The sequence below is a fragment of the Populus trichocarpa genome, chromosome 16, assembly GCF_000002775.5.
Source record: "Populus trichocarpa isolate Nisqually-1 chromosome 16, P.trichocarpa_v4.1, whole genome shotgun sequence".
NCBI classification, from domain to species: Eukaryota; Viridiplantae; Streptophyta; class Magnoliopsida; order Malpighiales; family Salicaceae; genus Populus; species Populus trichocarpa.
Genome location: NC_037300.2, coordinates 6,662,294 through 6,688,973, shown reverse-complemented (window position 1 = coordinate 6,688,973; position 26,680 = coordinate 6,662,294). Strand labels below are relative to the sequence as shown.

Genomic DNA, 26,680 nt, shown 5'->3' with positions numbered 1-26,680 from the left:
ACATGCCCATCTAAATAAAGATTTACAAGGCTATGTTCATTAGGAGGGATGGATAGAGGATATGCTGTTTGTTTTTGTGGTTGCTTTTGTGTTTAAAGCCAATCACGAAAAACAAATATTTGATAATGGTTGAAAATTTAATTTACGTGTGTGGGCCTCAACAATTCCTGCATTAAAAACACAGGCTCACTAAAAATAGCTCAATACAGCTTTCAGTGTGGAGAGCTGCACTGTTCACTTAAGTAAACAGTAGAGACATGTACCACTATTCACGTAAACAGTGGTACATGTCTTTACTGTTTTGGCCGGACCAAGTCCGATCCAAAACTAAATGCATTGAATCGGGTCTGATCCAGTAAAAAAAAATTAAATTAAATTTTTTATTTTTAATTATGTTTTATTGATGACGTAGCATTTGCAGAATTTAATCGCGATCCAAATTTTGTTTCTGATTATATTTTACTTGATGTTATTGCGCGCTTAAAAAACCAAGAAAACTGTAGTCCTTGTCGGATGTATTTCATACGTGATGGAATTGTAGATAGTTTAATTGAACAATAAAAAATATTTTATATAAAATATTATTTATTTCATGATAAAATAACAATAATTAAATCTACAATATTTAAATTAAAAACCATCAATATATATATATATATATATATATATATATATATATATATATTTTTTAATTATTTTATTACCTCAATTTGAAAAATAATTTTTTAACCAAATATATTAAACTATTTTTTGTTCAACCTCAAATTTATCCACAGTTTTAACCAAACATATATAAATATCAAACCAACATCAACTAAAAGTATTTTTTATAAAATAATTTTTTTCAAACCACAACCATAAAAACTAATAAAATACCAAAAACACTCGAAGAGGGGAGGAGGAATGATGGATGGCTTCCTATTCTTCAAAATATTTAGCTAACAAGAGAGTGAGGACGAGAGCCGATCAACACAAAGCAAAAGCACTGAAAGAAGTGTGAAGCCATCCAAAATGGGAGGGAGGATACAAGTGAGGAAGGATCAGAGGAATACCACCAATCCCTCTCTAGTATAGGCCCTCCTCCCTTCCTCTGAGCCCTTCTGATCAAACAGAATATAGGTTTACAAGGAAAGATCACTGCTCGAGCTCATGCGGTCTGTCATCTTCTTCCTTTCATTCTTCTCAAACACAAGTGCTGCTTGAAATGGAAAAAATTGAATGAAAGAAGCAGCACAAAGTCACACGCTTTTGTAATCTAGATATTTCAATAAAATTATCGTTTAGCACCAGGTTACCCATCTCAAGACACCATCTTCTAGGGCCAAAAGATAACTAAAAGACTGTTTGGCCTCTGTACAGTGAGATTTGTGCATGGAATGTTAGAAAGCCAGCCCCATCCAACAGAAATCCTTCTCTCCAACTCTCTGTACAACTTCAGTATATCAACTATCATGTTTCCATTTACGTACACATCCCACTAAATGCAGTCTGTAAATAGAGGAGCTTCCTCTTGTTCCACAGCAATCAGCTCCAATTCCACCGCCATCTATCACCACTCACCAGCTCTCATTCTTTTATCTACACAAAAGCACCTAGTCTAATAATTACACATTCACAATTTATGTACCAGCAAAGCTACGAGAGGTGGAATGAGCCTTGACCCTCTGTTATGGCATACAGAAGTTTCTCCTTCATCTTATCCTGCATAAATATAAAGCATAAAAAAATTCACATATGCATAATTCACAGAGAAGACAAAAACATATGCTTCTTAGGCAATAAATATTACTTTCGACGAGTAGGGAGGCAACTTCAGATAATTGGCACAAGTCATCACACTGGGAAGGTCCACATCTTCACAGTTGCTGCAATGCTGTAGAGAGCACCAAGAGGATAAGTGATTGAATAGTGACTGTAATTTATGGAAGGGATAATGTCAATGTCACAGACCTTCCGTACAATGGTCAATTTTGGATTCAGAGACGCCAAGCCTCCTGTAGGTAGCCGAGGTGCCCCAGTTACAAACTGTAGAAATGATCGTCGTTGTTCATATTCAAATTCTTTTATGATTTCCAGTAACTGCAATTCCATAACGACCGAGCAATATTTGAAGTGATTTGATTTATGATTTCAGTAACTAATTCCATAACGATTGATCAATATTTGAAGTGATTTGAGAGAGAGAGAGAAAGCGAGCACCAACATTAACAATAGGAGGACTGCTAGCAGTGTATCCATGATCAAACTTGATATGATCCAAAAGCTCATTGAACTGCTCCAAAGTAAATGATAAATAGAAAAATAAAAACTATATCATCGTTATTATCAGTATTCCTCAGCAAAGACCAAATCAATAAAGTGTTAATACGTACAGCCCAAAAATCACGTTCTCCACATAGCAAACGCTCAAGTTCCTCCTCAGTAAAAATCATAAGATGTTTAATTGGAAAAACCTGAAAGTTAAAGTACTACAACATAGTTAGAAATTAATAAGCTAGTAAATTGAGATTAAAGATACACATTGAAAAATTGTAGCAACTCAAGGAGATGAGAACTACAAGAATCAGAATAAGGTTAACAACATAGTAAGTCATCTCTGCACAGAGAGGGAATGAGTAAATATTATGTGATTAAACTATAAAGCTTCAAAGGAAAACAAAAGATTTAGGCTATTATTAGCCACCCAAAGATTTCCAAATGCCCTTTAAATCTCCTAGGATAGTGGAAAGAAGGGCCTAAGAACACCATTCTACATTCGTTTTCCAGATTATTCAAGGGACAATAAATGTTGTATTACTATGGGTAACAGATAAAAGAGTCAAACCCTATTCTCTTCAGAGAGTTCTCACTATTCTTGAGGAGTTATTGGACTTCAAACAAAAATATAGAGCGGACCTGGTTAAATCCAGACTTGAATGCTTCAACTTGTCTGGAAATTCCTGTGTGTATAGTAGCATCCACAATGTGAGAAACATACACCTCCAAGTTATCCATATTCACCTAAGCGCATAACATGAATAGAGTGTTATAATTTTTTACCCAAAGCATTAATAACTGAGGAGAAATGTATGAGATCATATTTAGCAATGCCTTACAATTTTGTGATCTTCATCAAAACTAAGAATGTAATCAGAATACCCAGGAAGAGTAAAGTCAAGACAGAGATCCTCGATTCTAGTGTTCCAAAAGCATGCATCTTGAGTAGAAGATGAGTTTTCTACAATGACTAATCCCATATTTTTTTTCCTGTTGACAAGAGCCTGGAACTCTAGCAAAGTCCTACCAAGCTCAGGATCAAAGGACTGGATGTCATACAAATTAAGTTCCTACACCCCCAAAGAGAATGAAATTAGTCAAATACTGGGTAGTATGAAGGGTCAAGAATAAATGACAAGCTTTCATGGAAGCCATCAATACTCCCAAGTCCATACCTGCTGAAGAATAAGTTTATAGAAGACTTTGGCGAATGGTAGATCCAGCACCCTGCCATCTTGAAGAGCCTTGGCTACAATTTGTCCCAGAAGGAAAAACTTTTTAATAACCTCAGAAAACTGTACTCCATCAGATGCATCCACTGTAGGTGACCATGGGCGAGGAAAAAGTCCAAATGGAGACTTCACAATTCCAGAGTATTCTGCCTGCAAGTTCTCGATGGTGGGAAATGAAATATGATCCTCCCTCCACATGCCAATGCCAGACTTCTGAAACTCTTTACTAACCAGAGTATAAAATTCCAAGGTCGGACCAAGACCAGTACCAACTTCTTCATTATATACCACTTCAATAGGTACTTTAAGATGGGCATAACGGTCCATCATCTGAGCAGCAGACTCCAGAACTTGGTCACGTAAAACTATGAATTTCTTACGGGACAAACTGCCAGCACTTGGTAGCCTGTCTCTCAAGACACCTGAATTATTATGTGATGAAGGCTGTATCTGAATTTGCTGACAGCCAAATGCTGACAGCTGGAAATATTTACATCTAGTCTCAAAGCTAAACAAAAAGGAGCATGAATTCATGAGCTGATTGCACCACACAGGCATGCCACCCATGGACACAGCCAGAGAATCCCGCATCTGTTGCTCCAATTTCTCTGTCAACTTACTGCTCACAAACTCATTCTGTGCTACTGGGCGAGCTGCAACCCTTAAATTATCCAAATTATCTATCAGCCCTTCAGCAAATGCATGGATTCTTTCATGAGACATCAGATGAAAAATAAACCTGTTCAAACCTTCTAAACTTTTAAGCAGAAACAATATATCATTAGTAGGACTAGACTTATCCAGGTCAGAAGGGAGTTCACAATTAAACATGCTGGAGAAAAATGCAGGATGCTGCATAAAAGCCACAGCTTGATCTAATATAGAGGAATTTTGAGCCATACTAGGGCAATCTTGAGTATTATCATCTCTAGTGTCCACAGCTATTCTGTAAGTCAAGGTGTGTACTTGAGTCCACAGCTTTGCTGTGCTGTTAATTTCATGGTCTGCTTTAACTTTTTGCTGGAGTATTGCCTGGTAAAGAGTCAAAGTTCGGTCCAACTGCTGTCCTTCTAGGTAAAATACCAGTTTTGGCATAGCATCTCCATTGCTACAGGATGTAGGACAATGACTTTTCGTAGAGTCATCAGCACATGAAGGAGACTGCACTATATCCTCCACTGAGACCTGGAATATATCAGTGTCACAATGAGAAGGGCCAGCAAACTATCTTTGAGCTAATAAGAAAACCAGACCCTGAACTAAGGTCAAAGCAGGCCATAAGCAAGTTAAAATGACAGCAGTACAACAGCAACAACAATCAAATTAAGCAGCTTGCATTTCATTTGCAATTCCACTAACAGGTGGTACAACATAAAACATCTAATCATATTTATCTATACAGAAATCACCAGGTAAATCAGCACCAGCGTATACATGCACAACCAATCATTAGAGAGAACCCTGCTTTATCTGAGTTAAGTGAGTTTTATATCACCTGGTATCACATGTACTTGCGAAGGAAAATTTTACTTACAATATGAGTATCATTTGATAATGTTTCATCAGGATTTCTCTGTATCAAATTTACATCTAGTTCTGGTGGAGGCTGTGATAGGTTAGCTTCATTGTCCTGCAAAAGGAAATGAATTGGTGCTCAAAATCCGCATAAACAGATAACAAAGCAGGGAAAGAAACTTATCCAGAATTCTCATTTATTCAGAAGACCATTAAATAACCACTAGATCATAACCTGCATTACTAGTAAATCAAAAGCCATGCTATCAGGCTCCATAAGTCCTGAACTTTCCCCTTCACTGGGGTTCGCAGTTGATGGTGATTTGAACTGTACATTTTCTGCTGGCTCCAGAGCTTGAGCAGCTGATTCTATTTGTTCAGTTCCTTTTATTCTAACTTTAGGAGATAGAAATCCTTCAATTGTATTCACAGAAGAAAGAGGATCTACTGTCACAGGATCTTCAGAGTAGTTGCAAAGGCATGTTTCGCCCTCTCCCCTGACAAAACGAACTCTTAGGCATGGATAAGACGTGCGACGTCCATTAGGGATGATTGCAAATGAGGATCTGTACTTTGATGCATGGCTCAGAATAACAGGGAAATTTTCCGAAGAAGATAACGCACCCTGCAATTTCTGTATTAATGCTGATAAAGGAGACTCTTCAGATAGGTCTGAAGAAGATAATAGCCTTGCAAATACCTCAAATCTTTTCTCTACAACATAGAAATCATCAAATGTACTTTGAGGCTCCACCTTTTCTCTCAGATATTTTCCATTGAATAAGTAATTCACTAATATCTTCACAATCCCACTTTCAATAAATTCAAAAGTAGACACAGGCTCTCTTCCATCAAGTTTTTCCATGATTTGACACAATATAGAGTAACATTTCTCTTCATCCTGGGTGCAAGAACCAATTTTGACAGACATATTCATCAAATCACTCAATTCAGCAGAAAGAGCTCTGAGCTTTTGAAGGATATCTGTCAATCCTTTCTCAGAGTCACATGATTCTAAAGCAAAGTAACTAATTCTTATATGCTTTCCAAGATTTTCTACAGTGTCTTTTTCAAGCTTGCATGTTCCCGTCTCCGAGGCTGAAAGAGACTGCCCAGTATCAAAAGCATAACATAAACATCTCATGACTACTTTTGAAGAAGACTTTTGATTAGAATTGAGTGGCAGATGGATTCCATTGCACGCTGGGAAGATCAATTGCGAACATTTTTCAGGCACAAGAAGGCCATCAATGGCAAAAAAGACACCTTCCTTGATGAAAGAGTTCACAAAAACATCTGGAAGCTTTTGGAGAATTGTCTCGGTAATTTGCAGGGCTAACATCAGCACATGGTGATCTTTACGAGTAAGAACTCCAGCCAAGAAGCTGCCAAATTATCCAAGGAATGCTATTAGCAAGATATTAGCTAGATTAAAAGAGGATTGATATTTGCTAATTAGACATGAGGAAACCTGCTCCACCTTGAAAAATTTGTATTCTTAAGCAATTCCAGAAGCATGTCAGATTTGCTGAGATAAACTAGCTTGTTGATGACATATAAGCAGCCATAGCAAACATATAGATTTGCACCAGAATTAACCACCTGTTGTGAGGGTTGAAGGAAACATTATAAAGGTAAGGGAAGACATCAACCAGTCAATAAACGCTATGCATCAGATATCAAACCTGAATCAAGGAAGGAATTATATCCGATCCAAACTTGTGCAAGAGATCAGGGTGATTAGCCAAAAATGCCTCTTTATCCAACACAAGTTGTTGAGCATCTTGATTTCTTGCTACAGTAGGGAGAAGCTCATTTAGCAACTTGAGCACTTCATGTACCTAAGGCAGAAAATAGAAAGATGATCACACTCTTTTCATTGAGAAAGGACCAATAGTAATCTAGCAGCAGTGACAATGGAAATTGCAGGCCAGCATGAATTGAGAAAGGAGCCTCTATTGACAAAAATAATGATCAGCTAGCATCTCAGATCCAGTACTACTGGAAACTCGTGATAGGGTCCAAGTGCAGTATAGTAGAAGCACAAAAAGTTTCCACAAGATTGGCTGTTCTAAATTTGTGAAAAAAAAAATGACCAGGCTATGAATAGAATTGAACACTTTCTTTCATAAAGTCTTTTGTAACATATTTTTTTCCAAAGAGCTAACATTCACAAGCATCATGGTGACCATTTTTAATCTTTCTGTAAATTTCACTTTCACACCAAATGCCACAGGGAAACAACAATACAAATGCTCCAATTTCTTCCTCAAACTAACACAAATTACATTTTCCCAGGGAGAAAAGTAGAAAAGCTACACAGTTAAAGATGTAAACCTGGTTGCCCTGCCCATCAATCACATGAGGAGAAGAAATTCCATGAGAGAGGTCATAAGTGGCAAATAAGTCCTTCAAAATGCTGCTTATATTGAGCTCGTACAGGGTCCTGAAAGCGACAATCGAACCAGAAGAAAGTTTGACAAGGAGCCCAATCAAACCCTGCCAATCAAAATGGAAAGGAAGAGACAATTATCTGAAGAAAAAAGAGGTATGAGAAGACTTATTCTCAATAGTGCCATTTAGATAAACATTCATACATTGTATACTGGCTGAGATAGAGTTGTTCGGCTGTTCAATTGCACTAGATGAGTAGCTTGATTAATTAGTCCATGCTTGCATAGTTCATCCAGCATCTCAGATGACTGACTGACTCGTTCTGCTATTTTGATCAAGCAAATAGCAACATTTTCAACAAGCTGAAATTGAACATGAGAATATATGTGAAAAGGTCAAAATGAAAACCAAAAAAATGAATCTGAAGCCACTTGAGATAGAAGTAACTCTTAAAAGTTCATGCCTGTCGATCCTCATATTGTAGAAGATTGCATAATATCGGAACAGCCTCCATGAAAGGTGAAAAATTTTCTGATGGCAGTTTCTTGCATATGTTCACCACAGTTGAAAGTGCAACTCTCTGATGAAGACCAAAAAAAAAATTAAAGTTCAAACTCCCACACACCAATACAAAATGTAAATAGATTCCGAAAGAAATAAAAGGGAAAAAAGACAGAGTAAATACCAATTGATCAACATTGTGGTATTCACTTACTTGTACGCTTGTAGAGAAGAAGTCTATAAAACTTAGAACTGCCATGATAGCCCCAGCTTGTAAGCATGGAAGTGGTTGATCACGAGTTATTTTCTCCAATGCTTGCAAACACTAAATGAAAATCATACACGTGATCACTTTCTCTTTTGAATAAAGCCATAAATAAAACCATTACTAACATTAGACAAGCTATTTACTTTCCACAAGTATACCTGTTCAGCTACATCCAAGTATTCAATGGCCATTAATCTTTGACAAATAGCAGGAATAGCATCATGCCTAACAAGAAAAACAGATGCTCGGGGAAACACATCACACAGATAAGTTAAAGCCCTTATTGCCAACAGCATTATATCTGGGTTACTGTCATGCCTTGAAAGCCTAACAAGTACTGGAGATAACAGGTCTGCCATTGTACTAGAAAGTGAATCCTCCGTACAAAACGAAAGCACTTCACATAACTCTGTTAGAGCAGCTAACTGTCCAGAAGGCTCCGTCCTTTCACTCAAATTAAATAAACAACTCTTCAATCTACTATGGTCACCAGAGGATCTCTGCCTCTGATACTCACGCAGACTGCTATGTCTTGGACCCTCAGAATCACAAGAGCCATGAGCTGAATCCATCTCAGGTTCTTCCTCATCAGAATGGCTTGATGCCGAACCAGATGATGAAGTATCCATGTCAGCATCATGAATTTCAGCATTATGAGTCTCAGTATTTATTTGAGTTTGAATTAACGAGTTGGATGAACTTGGTCTAAACTCCAATGAACTACAGGCTCTCTTATCAGCCGGCAGTTCATCAACCATCTCTGCTCGTTTTTGTCCACGATTTCCCATTGATTTGTCTAGTTTCTTAAAGCTTTTATCAACAAACCTTCCAAATAAATATCAAATCCTACAAAGTAAAAAAATATATATATCATTCTGACAAATTGGCAGACACAAGAACCACATCAATAATCTATCCCCCCAATAAAAAAAAACAATCATAATAATCATAATTTTAGTTCAGAATTACCTCACCCAAAATCACTTTTGCAAAGTCAACAAAACTTAACCATTACAAAAAAAAAAGGGGGGGGGTAAACATTGTCATTTTTATGAACTCACAAACCCTAAAAATTACATATATATAAAAAATCCAAACCATATATACATGTCCATTTCATCATCCTTACACAGGGTTTGCTTTCAGTGAAAACAACACCAAAAGAAAAACTCAAACAACGCTGTAAGAGTGAAAACATGTTAAACAGCAGAAAAGAAGAAGAAAAAAACATTAAAGAAAACACATGATTTGTTCTCTTTTTATGATAAACCAGTAACCGAATTATCATCACCAAAACACTAAAAAAGACACTCACTATAACCCACCCACCCCCAGAAAAAAAAAAAACAACATAAAACTTGCAATTTGAAGAATAAAAAAACGAAAAAACAAGGAAAATCAAACCATAAAAAGAAGGAAACAATGATGATCGGATAAAAAAAAAACTTGATGATACTACTTAAATTTTGATAATACACATGTGTGTACCTAATAACAATTGTTGTTGATGTTGTTGTTTACAGGCCTTCGAGGGAATCGAAGACCTAGACGAAATCTAATCCTAAGGTTTTTTTTTTAATTTTAGAAGGATGTTTTTCTTTTCCGCAGATGCTTTCTGGTTATGGTATGATAATGATGATACAAGGTTACAAACAGTGGCGTTAGCATTCTTTCATTTTTTATATATTAATTAAAAGAACTCTAACACGCGTGGGGAAAGCACTGTGCTTTCCCCACGAAACAATTTTCTTTGTTGGTTAACGTGCGGGGAAAGCATTGTGATTTTCCATCGAAAAATTTTCTTTGTTAGTTATTATTATATTATTAAAAGAATTGTAGCCAGTTATAGCTTGGAAAATATTTGACTTATCATATTTGTATATTAAATGCTTTGAAAATTTACACTAATTTACACTATTTTTTCTTTCTTTTATGTAATTGAGTCTTTTTTTTTTTATTTGCAATAGAAAAGAATTTTACTTACACATGCAAGATCATGATGGTGTATTAAATGCTTTGATAATTTACCACTGTCTTTTTTATTCTTGCACTCTTCGTTACCTTTAGCTCTAGTTTTGTTTTTCCAGCAACTTCTCTAATTGGTGTGTGTTCGTTCTTTTTTTTTTAATTATTGTGATTTTTGTGGCTTCTTGATTTTATTTTATTTTAACTCATGGGATGTTTGGCCTCTTTCCAATTGCTTTGAAGGGTTTGTTTGTTCCATTGCACTCAAGAGAACACTCGGTTTCCAGCAGTTTTTTATTTCACTCCTGGTGATCAGAATTCCCAGGTTATTTCATTGATCTTTGTCTTTCTTTTCAGCTACTCTTTTTAATGTTGTTTTTTTCGGTGAGCATGGATTGTTCATTTAGTTACTAGTGATCGAAATTGTCTGTTTATTTCATTGCTCTTTGGTTTTCTTTTCATCCGGTGTTTTTAAAGTTAGTTTTTTTCTTCTTCTTCCTAGTTTTAATGGACTCTTCATATGTTTTGCAAGGCTGTCTTTTTTTCATTGCACCTTAGACAACATTGGATTTTGCTCAAGCCATTTTGGTTTAGTCTGCAAATAATCTACACTGCCAGGTTTGTTTTTCACTTCTGTCGAGTTCTTTTACTTTACAGACAAAATAAAATGCAAAGTTTCAGGAATCAGTATGTAAGCATCCAGCTACGCTTATATGCTGCTGGATTTTGCAGAATTGACCTGTGAACTTAAAGTCTCAGGAATCATAGAAAATATGTAGATAATTAACCATGGTTACGAGACTCAGTCTGGTCTGGCCCTGTATGTTAACATGGTGACTATTGACTCATGACCACGTCTGGCAGATGCAAAACCTTTTTTTTTTTTACCAAAACGAAGCTGTTTTAAGTTTTTTCCAGGGAAAAAAAAGAGAGAAAGGTTAGGTTAATCCGAAGTGTTTTTTATATATATTGCGCGAACATGTCGCAAAATATTTTTGTTTTGTTCCTATTTCATGCCTCTCCATGTAAACTTATTTTTCAATGCTGTATTTTACCAGTTTTAATCCTGCATTCCTACACTTTTTCTTATAAACTCTTAACATTTCTTATAACATCTTAACATGCCAGCTCTGTTGTTTATATTTGATGTGAGATGATGTCGATTCTACACCAGTAATTCCAAAGAAGCAACGCCTCTCCATTTCATCACCTGAAAAGGTTTGTATCTACAATATCATTTAATTCTCTGTATTGCTCCACCATCTCTTTGTTTAACAAAAATTAATTCAATCACAATCAGCTATATCATTCTCACTTTCTAATTGCCTTTCTTTTTTTATGAACTCATATACTCAGCAACAATTACATCTTTATTTCTCATTTCTTATTTATCTTCAAAAATATTTGATGTTTATTGCGTTAGAAAATATTTATAGCTTACAGTTACACTTTATCTTTTACCCTAGGAAAAAAACTAGCTTTCAGTTACTCAATGCTTTCTTATCCAACATCGCAAGCTAATTGGACGTTAAAAAACATAAAATATTTGGCTGTAAGCACTTTTGTTTTACTTGGATTTAACTCTCTTTACTTAACTTTTATAATAACTTTTATAATTTACCAATAACTTTATGAATATCATATTTTTGTTGTATAATATTTCTAATTATCTTATCACTATTTATTATAATAATTATAACCACATTTTACTTAAAACGCCCGCAGCATTGCGCGGGTATCAAAGCTAGTCAATACTCTAAAAGGCGTGGGGAAAGTACTGTAGCTTTCCCCACGCCTTTTATTTTTGTTGTACTTATATATTATAACGCTTTAGTTTTTTTTTCTGAGCTGTCTATTTTTTTCATTTTTTAGCTGTTTTTTTCTTTTTTCGTTTTTTATGCCTTTTGGGTTTTTTTTTTTGCTTCTTTCTTTGTTTTTTTTCTTTTAATAATTTATTTATTTAATTTAGTTTGTTAATGTTAAATTTTTTTTATTTAGTTATTAGACTTTCATAACACGGATCTCGGGTTTAACAGGTTAACCTGGTTTGACAAGTTAACCCGGAATTATTTTTTTTGCTTTTTTTCTTTTTAATTAATTTTTTTTGTTTACTTTAGTTTGTTAATGTTAAATTTCTTTCTATTTAATTATCAGACTTTCATGACACTCTTAGATCTTAACCTTTTTTGATATTTTTTATGCAAGAAAAAAAAATTAACTCGTGGCGTATGCCTTTGGTTTTTTTTCCTTTTTCTTTTCCTTTTTAAACCTTTTACTGTGGACTGCACGGTGTTGTCCACAGTGAAAAAACTTATGCCTTTAGTTTATTTTTTTTCTATAGTTTCTTAATATTAAATTTTTTCTGTTTAATTATCAGGGTTTCATGACACGTATCCAAGGTTTGATGGTTTAACCCAGTTGATTTAGATTTTTTTTTTCTTCATTAGTTTTTTTTCTTCCTGTAGGTTTTTTTCTCTTTGCTTTTTCCTTTTTAATTAATTTTTTTTTTAAATTTAGTTCATTAATATTAAATCTTTTTTCTATTTAGTTATCACACTTTCATGACACGGATCTCAGGTTTGACGGGTTAACCCAATTGATTCAGATTTTTTTTTCTTTTTCCTCATTAGTTTTTTTCTTCCGATTTCATCTTTTAATATTGTATGCAGTTTACGGTGAAAAGGATGATGCCTTCTTTTTTTTTTCTTTTTAATTACAGTGAAAAGGATGATGCTTTCTTTTTTTTTCTTTTTAATTAATTTTTTTATTTAGTTTTTTGATATTAAATGTTTTTCTATTTAGTTATCAAACTTTCATGACATGGATCTTGAATTTGACGGTTTAACCTGGTTTGACAGGTTAGCCCAGTTAATTCTGGGTTAACCCGTCAATTTTTTTTCCTGTTTAGTTATCAAACTTTCACGACACAAATCCAAGGTTTGACGGGTTAACCTGGTTTGAAGGGTTAACCCAATTAATTTAGATTTTTTCTTTTTAATTAATCTATTTAATTATCACACTTTTAAGCCACGACCTTGCAGCCAGACCCATATCCAAGGCTATTAGGTCTGGTATTGCAGTCAGACTCACATCTAAGGCTATTGGGTCTGGTATTGCAGCCATACCCACTTAAACTTGGGTCATGCAAGTTTAATGTTATTATTAATATTATAAATATTATTCTTGGGTCAGGCGTTGCAGCTAAACCCGAGATTCTTGGGTATAATTTTGCAGAAAGACCTAACACTTTTAAATCTTAGCTTTTTTTAATATTTTTTATGCAAAAAAAATTAACCCGCGGCATCGCACGGGTAATGTAACTAGTATAATATATATTGAGAGAGTGAGGGAGAATGATGTCACGCGATACATCATGGTTATATCAATTTTTTTCTAAAATAAATAAAGAAGTTCATAACTTAATTTATTTAGTATATAAAATTGAGATAATTAGTATAAAAATAAAAAATCCTAATAATTTAATATTAAATGATAAAAATAAAAAAAATCAATTTTAAAACGAGAAACTTTAAAGAAAAAAACTCAAGTTAACATATGTTTACTCTATTAATCTATCTATTAATATTTCAAGCATGATATAAGATCGAAATTAAAAAAACTTAGAAAAAAAAACTTTGAGCCAACATGTGTCCACTTAACTAAGTCGAACATAAGATAATTCTGCTTAAAGAAAAATAAAAAAAAATAACAAAGCTCAAGCACAAATAATTTAATGTTAAATGATAAAATTTTAAAAATCAAGTCAACCTGAGTTAACTAACTCGCGTCCCGAGATATGAGGTAAGGATAACCCAACAAAAACAAAAGTACAACAAATCATGAAACTTAAGTCTTAATAACTCAATGTCGAATGATAAAACCAATAAAAAAATCAATTTTTAGAAAGGACTTAAAAAATAGACCAAAGTAAAATTAGACTAATCTTCAAAATCGGTGGCCTAAGTCATGAGACTGAGATTACCTCGTAGAAAAAAGATATGAAAAAATAACGAAGCAAAATTCTCAGTCATAAAAAATCAAAATCAAAACAAATAAAAATTGGAACAATAAAGATCAAATCTTGTACAAAAAATAAGTGATAAAAAATAATTATGGATTAAATTGAGAATTAAAATAATTGAAGAAAAGGATGAAAAAACAATAATTAAAAAAAATAAAGACTAAAATTGGATATAAAATTAAATGAAATAAAATAATGAAGGAAAAACTGGAAAACAAATCTAGCAAGGGATAAAAAAAATATCAATTACAAGAATGAGGATCAAATTGGATACAAAAACCAAATGAAATTAAATATTGAGGGATAAAATTAAAAAAACAATAAACTTCAAAAAGTATTAAAATAAAAACAAATAAAAATTAAAAGAATAAGAATCAAATTAGAAACAAATACAAATTAAAACATACAACTAAATTTTTAAGCCTTGATGCGGATGCGGATACCAAGGCCTATAAGAGAAAATAGAGGGGGATAAGAAATATATATATATATATATATATATATATATATATATATATATATATATATATATATATATATTGTTGTCGAACCACCGTAAATCATACCACATGCACCACCCCATCGGCTTCACCATTATTGGTCATATTGAATGACACGGTGATTAGCTGTTTTTGTCCATTAGACCGCCCCCCCCCCCCCACTCCTTCATAATAGCGCAGGGGATGATGACATGCTGACACGTGCTACATACGTATAAGCATATTTTATTTTATAATATTTAAAATATTAAATTACTAAAATGCCCATAAAAACATCTGAATATTACAACAACAAAAAAACATATGGCAAAGACAAAAAATATAATGCCTTGTATTTTACGATGCAATTACACTTATTTCATATGATCTCGTATGCAAAAATTTGAATAATGTTTTTTTATAGACATGGTTCAGTTACCTTCCAACAACTTATCAATGAGTACAATAGTAAAAATTGATAATTTCACATTAATGTCTTTAAGACACTTTCCAAAATTACATATATATAAATTGTTCTCATATATCCCTTCGATAAATACAAGGATTTATTCAACCTGGAAGACTAAGTGACTCGTTTACCCTTTAAGAAAAATGTAGATTAGATTAAAAAATAAAAATACTTGTAACACATATAAATCATATGTCTTATTATCCTTTTGTATCATGATAGTTACTATAGTTTAACAATTATGAAAGTACAAACAATTTCTTTAACCTTATAATAAATACAACACACATATCAATTTTTGATGATATATATATATATATATATATATATATATATATATATATATATATATTATGATAAATTCTTTTTTATCATTATAGCATTTAGCCATTATTGTCACCATATATCAACTCATAGATTTATAATCTTGTTATAGCTCATCTCAATAATAATAAAAAATATTCTTTTTAACTTTGAATTCATGGGTTTCATTCTAACCTTCCTACATCTTGTTCCCTTATATGCAATATTTATTCCATATTTTACATGGAATAAATATTGGAATGTTTACATGATAAATGTTTACATGTCCTAACCACACATATTAGGAATTAAGTATATCAATAGTCGTATTTTTTTAGTTTTAAATATTTAATTGAACTCATGAATTTATAATAATTACGCTTTATAATTTTCTCATTTCTTATCCTACAATTATTTCTTTTGTTTCTCTATTGTATCTTAAAAATCATAGTTATATTCGCATACCTTTCTTATACCTATATATCCTTAATAACACACGACTTATTTACATATCATCATCGCTTATAGATATATTTTTTCTGTTTTTATTTCCCTATATTTTATACCATTATGGCTTTATCATCATGGCTCATGATTGAGCAAAATTAATCTTAGCGAACTCATATAAAAATTAAACAATTTGTTTATCCCTCATAGATAACAATAAACTTTAGCAAAGCCAATAAATCTAGCAAACCCTCGTTGTTGCCAACAAATTTGATAAACCCTCGTGGTTGCTAATAAATCTTTAACTTTAGTTCCATACATGGAAGATTAAGAAAACACATCAATAACATAACTTCCATTTATCTATCGAATTTCTTACACGTCAACAATTTTTAGCATGTTAGTCGCTCATTATTCACAGATCGATTTCCGCTGTTGCGGTAGATTAAATTTACTCAAGGTGCGCGCAAGCTGACCCGGACACCCACGTTAAACTAAAAAAAAAAAAATTACTCTTAAATTAAATATTACTTTTTCCATCATTATGGTCAACTTTGATCATGCACTGATTATTGTCATTGCAATCGATTTCATTCACTTCATTATTTTTATTGTTGCAATAATTTATGATTTATACATGGGATTCCATCGTTTACGGTCAATCACACTCCATACACATACATTATATTTTCGCCTTTGTAGTTAATTATGATATTAATTTTAGTCTCGTAAGCATAAGCTTTTACATATTATTTCACAACACAATAAATAACCATTGTCAATCTAACAATTTCAAAAACACTATTTAATAAATAAAAATATTAGGGGTGATTATTTTCGGTTCGGTTCGGTTTTTATCAAAAAAAGTAACCAAACCGAAATTATTTTTTTTGAAAAAAAAACCGAACCGAAACCGGGTCAAACCGACCGGTTTCGGTTCGGTTCGGTTCGGTTTTTTAGGGCAAAAACCGGTTCAAACCGGTTTGGCTCGGTTTTTCCGGTTTTGGCTCGGTTTTTTCCGGTTTGGCTCGGTTTTGGCTCGGTTTGGCTCGGTTTTTTTCGGTTTTGGATCGGTTTTTCCGGTTTGGCTCGGTTTTGGCTCGGTTTTTCCGGTTCAAACCTTAAAATTTATTTGTAGAAATTTCTATATCAATACTTCACTTTGCATTCATCGTTTCTATCCAAATCTACTTCCATCACGCTAACATTAATTATGAGTATTTTTCTATTATCAAGCACTCTCATTCCAACTTCTTCATTCCTTATACACATTTTTGTTTTTATAATTAATTTATGGCCAAATTTCAAAATCATAAATTCACTTGATTTCACAAAATCTTCACAACATTCCATTTAAGAATTTTATCATTATTTTGCTATGTATCCACATCATGCACACTCAAATCAATAATATATATATTTTTTATTGAAAGTTATCTATTTCCCCTAATTTCCCATTTATATCCTTGTTTGCAATTACCCTAACAAATCTAATTTCTTGAATCATAGTGACCATTATTTCCAAACATTTTTATAACATAAATGCATACCATTTACATTACCATATACATGAATCCTCAAATTGATTTAATTTCTTAAAAATCCTTCTACGATCAACTTCATTCTTTCTCCTTCCTTTAATTTTATAAGTTATCATCCATATATTTATACACATCAATTATATCCTAAATAACAACAATTACATCAGCTACACTAATCCTTCATTTTTTCCATACTTAGCTAGCCACATAACTCTCAATTTCACCATGATTTATTTAAACTTTTTCCATGATATTACATCCATTACAACCTAGTTTATTCAATTCTAATCAAAATCACATTTTCTCAAATTTTTCACCGAGAACCCTAACTAAAAAATTCTCTAACTTGCTCAAAATCACTTAAATCGTACTAAAACCTATATAAGTAAGTTCTAGTCATCTTACCATTTTCCCCAAAATTCCTTCTTCTTCATTCTATTTCCTTGCCTTCTCTCGTAGTTGCTTCCTAAGTGTGGTGTTTAGGTGTTTTGATCATTAACTCACATTTACAACATGAAAAAATAAAGCTTCTATAAGATTTCTCCTAAATAAAAAGATGAAAGAATGAAGAAGGAAAACATGAAGATGCTACGGTTTTTCTTATCTTTTATTCCAATTCTAAACATCAGCCTTTATAAGGAAGGAGAAGAAGAAATTTTCCAAATGACAAAGATGCCCTTAATGAGTCCGTAGGTCATTTTTTTCAGTATTATCTGACTGTCAGTCTCTTTGTAAAGCCTTCTTGATCTTTGATTGATATGATATTTTAACCTAAGTTAGAAAAATATATCAGGAGACTCCTCGTAAAGGTTTAGCCCGATTCATTAGTCGGTTTGAGATTTATATTTTATAGTGTAAAACTAGACAACAGATTATCGATACGCAAATTTCCAGATTTTTCAATGTTTTTATTTTCTTAAACCATCAATATTTTCAAACTAATTCATTTGTGACTTTCATCTCAATTTATAATACATTTTTTTCTCAAATTTCATACCTTTAAGGGTTAAAAACTGCGCGATTGTATATGTTTTTATCCATTTTTTAAGTCATACGTGCTAATGGAGATATCCCTTTTAAATCAAAAGTAGGAGTTTAGTTCAAGGTTGTTGGGAAATTGACAAAAGCAAAGAAGAAAGAAATGTTTTTAGAACCCTATTTCAGCCATCTTCTGCTCTCTTTATCCTTCCCCACTGCTGCCGAAATTGTCAGGATTCTTAGGCTAATTAGGAGTCTTTATAATGCTAAATTCATTCCTCTTTTATATGGTCTTTAAGTTTGAATAAATCCCTCAGAAGTGGCACTAAAAAAACATGGTTCTGCTGCTGCTATAATTTTTTTTTGTTCCAACTTAGGCCCTGATTCTGACTTGGTTTTGTGCAATATCTGACCATCCCAACTATATTTTGTCACTCATAACATGTTGAAGAATGGACCTACACCTTTATGGGGTCCTAGGGCTTACTGTTCTTATGGCAGACTCTCAGTCGAACTAGGATGTTTGGCATTGTCAGTTTCCTAAATTTAGAACGGGAGACCCTTTTTGACCAATCAGATTGCAGCTAGATTCTGTTCTTTAAAATAATTTTATCTCACTTCGAATCCTTTATCAAAGTCGTAGTCCTGGATGCATAGATGAATTTAGGCTTTCGAATCGCTTGATTTCGATATCAGAAGTTCAAGATATTCATGTTTGAATATCTAATGAGAAAGTGAAAATTCTGCCGCAAAAAAATTCTGCCGCAAGGTTCCCCCCCACCCCCCAAGTTTGCTGGACTGAATTGAAAAAACCGAAATAAGGGAGTTAATTGCAGATAAATATTGGAAGAAACTTGGCTAGGTTTTGGAAGAAATAGAAAAAACAGGGATAGGATTAGAAAATGACAGAAAATCTACCACGCTGAATTACGTGGCTGCTGCTGTGTTTACCTTTGCCTTATTTCTTCAACAACAAACGACACCGTCATTGTTTTTTTACTTTCTTCAGCTGAGAAAAGAGGCAACACTGTTTCGAAACAACCCCATTATGGTACTGTTTATTTGCTTTTTTTCATAACAGTACCTCCCCATGTGCAGCTCTTTCCCTCCTCTGCAGCCGCTCTTGCTGGCTCTTCTTTCATTCCCTCGTCCTTGCGTCCTCAGGCCAGCTTGGTCTGTACGAGTGCCACCTATTGTACGCCAGGCTTGCAGCTGCAAGTAAAACAATTTTAGCAAGGGAATGACTGTGTCCGTTCACAATGCTAGCTGTTGAAAGAAGACAAAGAGACCATTTAAGGGCTGGGATTTTACCCCTAATACACACGGCTAGGATGAGAAGGGGTGGGGCTGGTCTCCAAGTTTGCTTGGCTATATAAGCAAGCTAGGGAGAAACGTAGAAAAGGAGGAGGAGGAGGAGGCAGAGGAAGAAAAAAAACAGAAAAGAGAGGGAAACGGGGACAGTTTAAATACAAAGAGAAAAGGAGGGGGAGGCAGAGAAGAGTAAAAAAACAGAGAGCTAGCATAAGGCTGAGATTAGAGAAGCCGAAAATCATTAAGAACGGGAGGAGATTACCTCGAGTCTATTCTACTTTGTCGAACCGGGGTTTACAAAGACTTTAAGAGGTTTTTGAAAAGCTCCCAACGGCAGAAAAAGAGGAAGGCTTGCTTCGGGTCATTAAAGGCAAAAAGGCGGAAGTTTTGCCATCAGTTGCATATTCATTTTCTGCAGGATCCGCAGGTATGAGTTTGGACTTGCCTTTTCTTTAACATATGTAAAGCTGTTTGTTTGGTTTTCTTTTCTTTTCAAAATATGTTTTCTGCTTCTGTTTCGGGACGTTCGTTTTCCATCTTAGCAACAAAGTTGTATGCTTGCCCACTGTTCCTCCCATGCCTTTGAGTTTAGATTATTATTCATGTTAGAGCTGCGTTTGTTTTTCCTTCTGCTGGTTACTCATACGGCGACTCATTTAGAAAGAAAAATGAGAGAAAGTCCTCTTCAGGAGGTGATGTTTCGGCTGGTTTTGGAGTGTGCTTTCCTTCATGTTTTCTTTGAAAGAGAGATAGCTGGCCATTTGATTTGTTGTTTCTGCTTTAGTGTCTTTAATATACATGATATAAAGGCATGCTCTTTCGGTTCTTTCTTTTTTGTATAAAACCAACCATGGCAACGTCATAAATTAGAGAAAAGGGTAGGCGAGCAATGTGGTCTGTCTTAGATTTGGTTTTCAAATGTTTAGTTTCCATGTATATATGACTTAATCCCTCCCGTCGAAGATGATGGGTCATGCTATATTTAGGTTTTGAGTTGATGATAAGCTATGTTTAGTTTTCTTGTTCTATTGCTATGAGAAACCGTAGGTTTTAAAGGTCTTCATCATCCCTGCCTTCCTTTGCTTTGAGCGTCTCTTTGCAAATGGAACATTGCAGAGGAATAAATGGCTTATAGGTGCAGAAGAAAGAGTGAAAAACGTGAGGGAGGGGCCGTTTAATTAAGGGACTTTGTTTTTTTTCTTTTTTCGGCAGGTTCTGGTTTCAGGCTTTCTTTCTCTGTTTTTGTGAAAATGAGATAGCGTATACGTTGTTTTTTTTAGTCTCAGTATTTAATATGTGTTCTTCCCCGCCGTGTGAAACGAGCATGGCATTTGTTTCAAGATAAAAATGATGGTGGTGGGTCACGGTTTCTATTATAGATGTTAGTCTCAGAACTTTGTGTTTTTTGGTGCATGTGGACTTGTGCTTTTCTTTTGAGAATAATGGGCAGACTTGTATTCAAGATTCAAGTTTAAGATGGTATGATGGGGCTTGGTTGACTTGAACCGCTTTAAGTTTTCTGTGAATGCTAGAGTACATATGTGTACGGTTTGTTTTTTTTGTTTACTGTGATACTTGGTTTAGAGCGTGTTTGCAGTGTGGTTGTGGGTGCTTTTCAAATAGCTTTTCGTGCCGAAATATATGTCAATGATGTTTTTTTATTTTTTAAAAATTATTTTTGACATCAGCACATCAAAACGATCCAAAAAGTACAAACCGCACTCAATTTTAGCAAAAAAAAAAAAATTCAAAATTTGATGAAACGCAGTTACAAACGCAATGCCAAACGGTCTCTTAATGGCGTGGTTGTGTTTTTTTTTATATAAAAATGTAAAAAAAAAAATTGTATCTTGCATACGGCCAATACCCTAACATATTTTGAATTTCTTTGTTTTTTTTAAAAAAACAAATATTCGAGGTTTCAAAAAAATATGTTTTAGCATGGATTTCTTAAACACAAAAAAATTATTTTCTTGCATCTTGGATTTTACAAATGTTTGTAAATTCCAAAGGGTGTTAGCCAATATTCCAAAAATATAAAAATCTTATTTTTGGGAATTTGTTTTTATTCACTGTTAATGTTTGGATAAAGAAATCCCAAAAGGGTAAATATCCAAAATATTATTAGGAATGATTTGTTATTATTCATTAGTAATGTTTGGATAAAGAAATCACAAAGGGATTAATATCCAAAATATTATTAGGAATAATTTGTTATTATTCACTACAAATGTTTGGATAGAAAAACCCCAAAGGGGTTAATATTCAAAATATTATTGGGAATAATTCGTCATTGTTCACTGTTAATATTTGGATAAATAAACCTCAAGTGGTATATATCAAAAATATTTTTCTATGAATAACAAGTCATTATCTTTTAATAATATAAGGGCAAATAAACTTATGAAAGGTAAATGTTTAAAATATTGTTAATAAGAATACAACTTGTTTATTTTTAACATAAGGGCAGATTTATGCCCAAAATTTTATTTAAAACAATTTAATTGCGTCCTTGAAAGAAGCCTCAATTATAATTGGGGACACTTCAAATTTTGATTGCACAATTTATGAGTCATGAAAATATGAAATACTAAGGCAAAAATAGACTTTTAAAGCACCTTGAATTTCCTTAGATTTCTAACTTAGTTTGTTTTCTCTTTTCTCTTCCTTGTGATTTACGAGTCGCGAACACTTGAAATACTAAGGGAAAAATGAGCTCTCAAGCACATTAAATCTCCTTAGATTTCTATTTTAGCTGTCTCTAAATTCATAAATTCTAAATTTATTTCAAATCAAGCATAGACTTCAAGAGATCTGCATTGTTTCTCTTTGGCACTCTATAGACATATCTAAAGGTATGATTCATATTGGCTAAGGGTTCTTTCCCTTAAACTTTGAACCCAAGTTCGTTCATCATAGCAGACTTATCCTAGAAAACTGATGGGATTAGAGAACATCAAAACCATAGCAATTATAGGCAAACCAAGCACCAAGTAGCTTACCTTAGGTATGGCGTATTAAGGGTGCTAAAACCTTCCCTTTACGCAAGCAGTCCCTTGCTTTAGAATCTCTGAAAGACCAGTTAGGTTTTCTAGTGACCATGATATTAGGTGGCGACTCCCTTTTTCACAAAAAAAAAACCCCGAAATCAATTCCCCGCTACCAGGAAGGGTCGCCTCGATGTTAAGCTCTCATGAGGGTACGACAGTATGTAGAGCTTATACTAATAGTCCTAATCATTCGTGTATAAAACCATATATTAATTTATTTAAAGATTCCAAATACTTTTCTAAATATTTTCTCCCTGGATTTATAAAAATTCTTCATATTTATCTCTAGTTTATCAGGTTTCAGGCTATGAGTTTACATTGTATCCTATATGTTCACCGAGTAATATTTTCTAGATTCAGACACATTTTTAATAATGAATTTAAACTGACTACATCAAATTTCATTAAATTATATCCCATAACATTTCTTTCCTTTTTTATATCTTCCTTTTGGTTTTTATCTTCTTTTCTTTGTTTTTTTTATTTTCCCATTAGTTTTTATATTTCTATTTTTAAATTGTCATAGGAACATTTTATTTGAAATTTCTAAAATCTAAAGTCACCTTCTTAATTCAAATATTCAATTTACTCATTTAACATAGTAATTTCCTTATTAATTTTGTGAATTTCATCTAGGGGTTTACAAAAACACCATTCCAAACAAGCCTTAAAATTTTATGTAATCAAGGTTTAACCCATCATTTTACTATATAAAAATATTAAAAAGACTAAAAAAACCCTCTCTGCAAGTTCAATATTTTACAAATTCTAAGGGTATTTATGTTATTTAACCATGCAAAGAAAATCAAAAAGGCAAAAAAACTCTTGATTAAAAAGCCTATTTTTGTTGTTGTTAAGTACGAAGAAGTAACTTTGTTGTATCAACAAAACTAAATAGACTAAATTGCTCATAATCAATTTATAAATGACTATTAGATTCCATGAAAAAGATAGTTTTAACCCATAAATAAGCAATTTTTTTGTGTAGAGAATAGCAAAAACATGTTTCAGTAAAACACTTATCAGTTTTAGTGTTTTTAATAATATATACAAAGTTATGGCTTTAAGCTAGCTTTATGTAATGGGAAAATAGTGTTGTGTGCTCATAAGATGCATTCAAATTGATGACGTGTCTTTTCAATCAACCATCCACACTTAATGAAAAATGAGTTTTATGGTTTGATTTCTTTGGATAATTAGGCTAAGTCGTTCGTTCATCAGTTCCTTAATTCATCAATTTTTTTTATAATATTATTATCATTATCATGAATAAATTATTTTCAATATAAGAACTAATTAGAATATATTTTTAATTATATTAGGAAATATAATAATTTTTTCTTTTCTTAAATTGAGGAATAAATTTTCTTTTAATATCCATGAGTAAGGTTATGGTTATGGTTATTATTTGTTGGTTCTAGAGATGATGTGGTTAAATTGGATGATATGTTTTTATATAATTAGTTGGTTTATTAATGTTATGTGATAAAGGAGGATTATAATTTATGGATGTTCATATATTATTCTCATTCTAACTTTTATATATCCATTAAAATATACTAAAAGGTTTTGGTATTTTATTGTAATAATGAATAGTGAAATGTCAAAGTTTTTTTTTTTGTCCTCAAAATTTTTGAGATTTTTTTTTTATTTTTAAATTTAGTTTTTTTTTTAATTTCATCAACTAATATTGGGTTTATTAGGTATTAGACTTCATAATTTATTTTAATTTATTTTATATAGAGTTATCATAATTTTATAACCTGATTTGCGAGTTTAAAGCTTAGCCATGTTGACCCGATCTTTTTTTTTTCATTTGTTTAATTAATTTTTTCTCAACTTCATCCTTCAACATTGATTTGATTAGGGATTGAGTTTCATAATTATTTTATTTGTTTTCTATTGAGCTTTATGTTTTTTGGTCCTTTTTTTAATTTTATCCTTAAACATTGAGTTTATTAAGAATTAGATTTTACAATCTTTTTTATTTGTTTTCTATGGAGTTATCCCGATCTTCTTACCCGGGTTTGGTAGGTTGACTCATGTCATTTTTTGTCCTCTTTTTTATTTAATTTTTGTTCAATTTAATCTTTCAACATTGGGTTGATGAAGAATTTGATTTCATAATTTTTTTTTTATTTACTTTCTATGGGGTTATCACTATCTTATAATTCAACCCACAACATAGCGCAAGCAATAATCTAGTATTAAGCTTAGTATAAATAATACAACACACCTTTTACTTTATAACACATAGTTAATAAACTCAATCCTGGATTGACTTAAAGCAAAACTTAAGTAATGAGTTTTGCAAGTTGATTTGGATCAATTATTTTTTTTAATAAAACAAATATCAAAATGATATTGCTTTACAAAAAAAAAAATTATAATAAAAAGTCGATCAAGTCGCGGGTGACTTTCTAGGTAGAATTAGTGAAATTTGGTCAACTCAGGGTTTTTTTCACACCCAACCCAAGCTAAGGGGCAGTTCAGACATGTCCAATCCGAGAGAAGAAAAGAGCAATGATAAGATGTCTTTATGAAAAGCTAAGCTAGAACGGAATGGTACAACTCTTTTATTTTATCTTTCATCTTAGTACAAGAAAGCAATAATCAACTTCCCATTTGATTTTAAAATTAGCACTTCTTGAGGTCTTTTACCATTCCAACACAATTTGGTAAAAAGTTTTGGGAAAATGATATATAAGTTAAAAGTAAAAAATAACACAGTTTGAACATAATCACGTTTTGAATATTGGTTTTATAAACAATCGTGCTTTAAATATTGGTTTGGTACACGACCGCTATTAGAAATGACAATTGTTCAGTGAGAAACCAAAATAAATATCTCATACAAATTAATTAACATGTAAAAAAGTTAACCCAAAATTTTATAAAGATTCAATGGCCAAGATAAAAGATTGAAGATCCAATGGCCAAGAAAGGAAGATGAGATAAGATGATGTGGAAAAAAAAAGAAATGAGAGAAGAAAAGGAAGGGAAAGAAAGAATGGCTCACCATAGATAAACCGATACTCTATTTTAAAATATTTAGTATCGTTAAAAAGATTTCAATAAAATGATTATGATCACACCTTAAAGATATCAAACTAGGTCATAATTAACCTTAAATTAACCACAAACAAATCTTAATAGTATAAAACCAATATTCATGAACGCAATTGTATCGTATTAAGATTATACTATTTTTCAAACAACCAATGTCATTCTCTAGCAATCTATGTTTTTTTTCAAAAACAAAAAAATAAGTTCTTGCATTTCAAATCTTTATACGTTTCGCTCCATCTTTCTTGTTAGTTTTTTTTTTTTTTTTTTTGAAATTGGGGCTGAAGAGCCTTGAAAAAATTAATTAAACGAGAAATATATGTTAGCTCAAAATTAGCTAACCATTCTATTGCTGAATTGGCCTCTTTGTATACAGTTGAATTGAAACTTCTCATTCTCCAGCCAATAACTCTCTTGCTTTGTTGACTAACCCGGTGATCACAGCCCAACAACGATCAGCTTTGACAGAATTACTAAATTCCAATGTTCATGGCAAAACCTCTGACCCACGAAACCAGACGATCCTGAATAATTCCACGCGAACCAGCATTTTCTAGATTGCCGTTGCTGCATCCATCAACTTTCAATTCCATCCAGTGCTTCGGAGGGTATTTCCAGCTAACCATATTGTCTTGCTTAATGATTTTCGAACTGTTAGCGTCAATCTCGTTGGCTAACATGGTATCTGCAACCAATGACCTCACTGTAGCAGTAGGAGTACAATTTGGGGGAGAGTCTTTCTTGGGAGTTTTTTGGTTGTGCCATTTTCCATTGTTGCAGTCTCTCAGAACGTGAAGCACTGTTTCCCTTTCAATCCGACAATTATGGTAATATGGATCAGGAGCAAGTTTACGATGAACCCTAGATTCATTGGTCATGATCTT

At 32.7% G+C, this 26,680-nt stretch overlaps 1 protein-coding gene across 4 annotated transcripts; it reads right to left on the bottom strand.

Annotated features, from left to right (window-relative positions):
* Nucleotides 1–1,246: 1,246 nt before the first annotated feature.
* Nucleotides 1,247–9,817, bottom strand: LOC7467604 (E3 ubiquitin-protein ligase UPL4). Of its 4 annotated transcripts, XM_024587817.2 has the most exons (19): nucleotides 9,655–9,817; nucleotides 8,325–9,012; nucleotides 8,113–8,223; nucleotides 7,861–7,977; nucleotides 7,601–7,759; nucleotides 7,341–7,502; nucleotides 6,689–6,844; nucleotides 6,484–6,605; nucleotides 5,239–6,388; nucleotides 5,023–5,118; nucleotides 4,391–4,673; nucleotides 3,432–4,177; nucleotides 3,096–3,326; nucleotides 2,896–3,000; nucleotides 2,373–2,453; nucleotides 2,204–2,272; nucleotides 1,951–2,079; nucleotides 1,790–1,873; nucleotides 1,247–1,701 (listed from the first exon to the last, which is right to left on the bottom strand). In XM_024587817.2, exons 2-19 carry the CDS (start codon nucleotides 8,952–8,954, stop codon nucleotides 1,636–1,638), a joined length of 4,497 nt encoding a protein of 1,498 aa, XP_024443585.1. In that variant the 5' UTR covers nucleotides 8,955–9,012; nucleotides 9,655–9,817; the 3' UTR covers nucleotides 1,247–1,635. The 4 variants fall into 4 exon arrangements, 3 of the variants coding, with proteins under 3 accessions (XP_024443585.1, XP_024443584.1, XP_024443586.1); XM_024587816.2 differs by having other exon boundaries at nucleotides 3,432–4,673; XM_024587818.2 differs by lacking the exon at nucleotides 9,655–9,817 and having other exon boundaries at nucleotides 3,432–4,673; nucleotides 7,861–7,975; nucleotides 8,325–8,343.
* Between the last annotated feature and the right edge of the window lie 16,863 nt (nucleotides 9,818–26,680).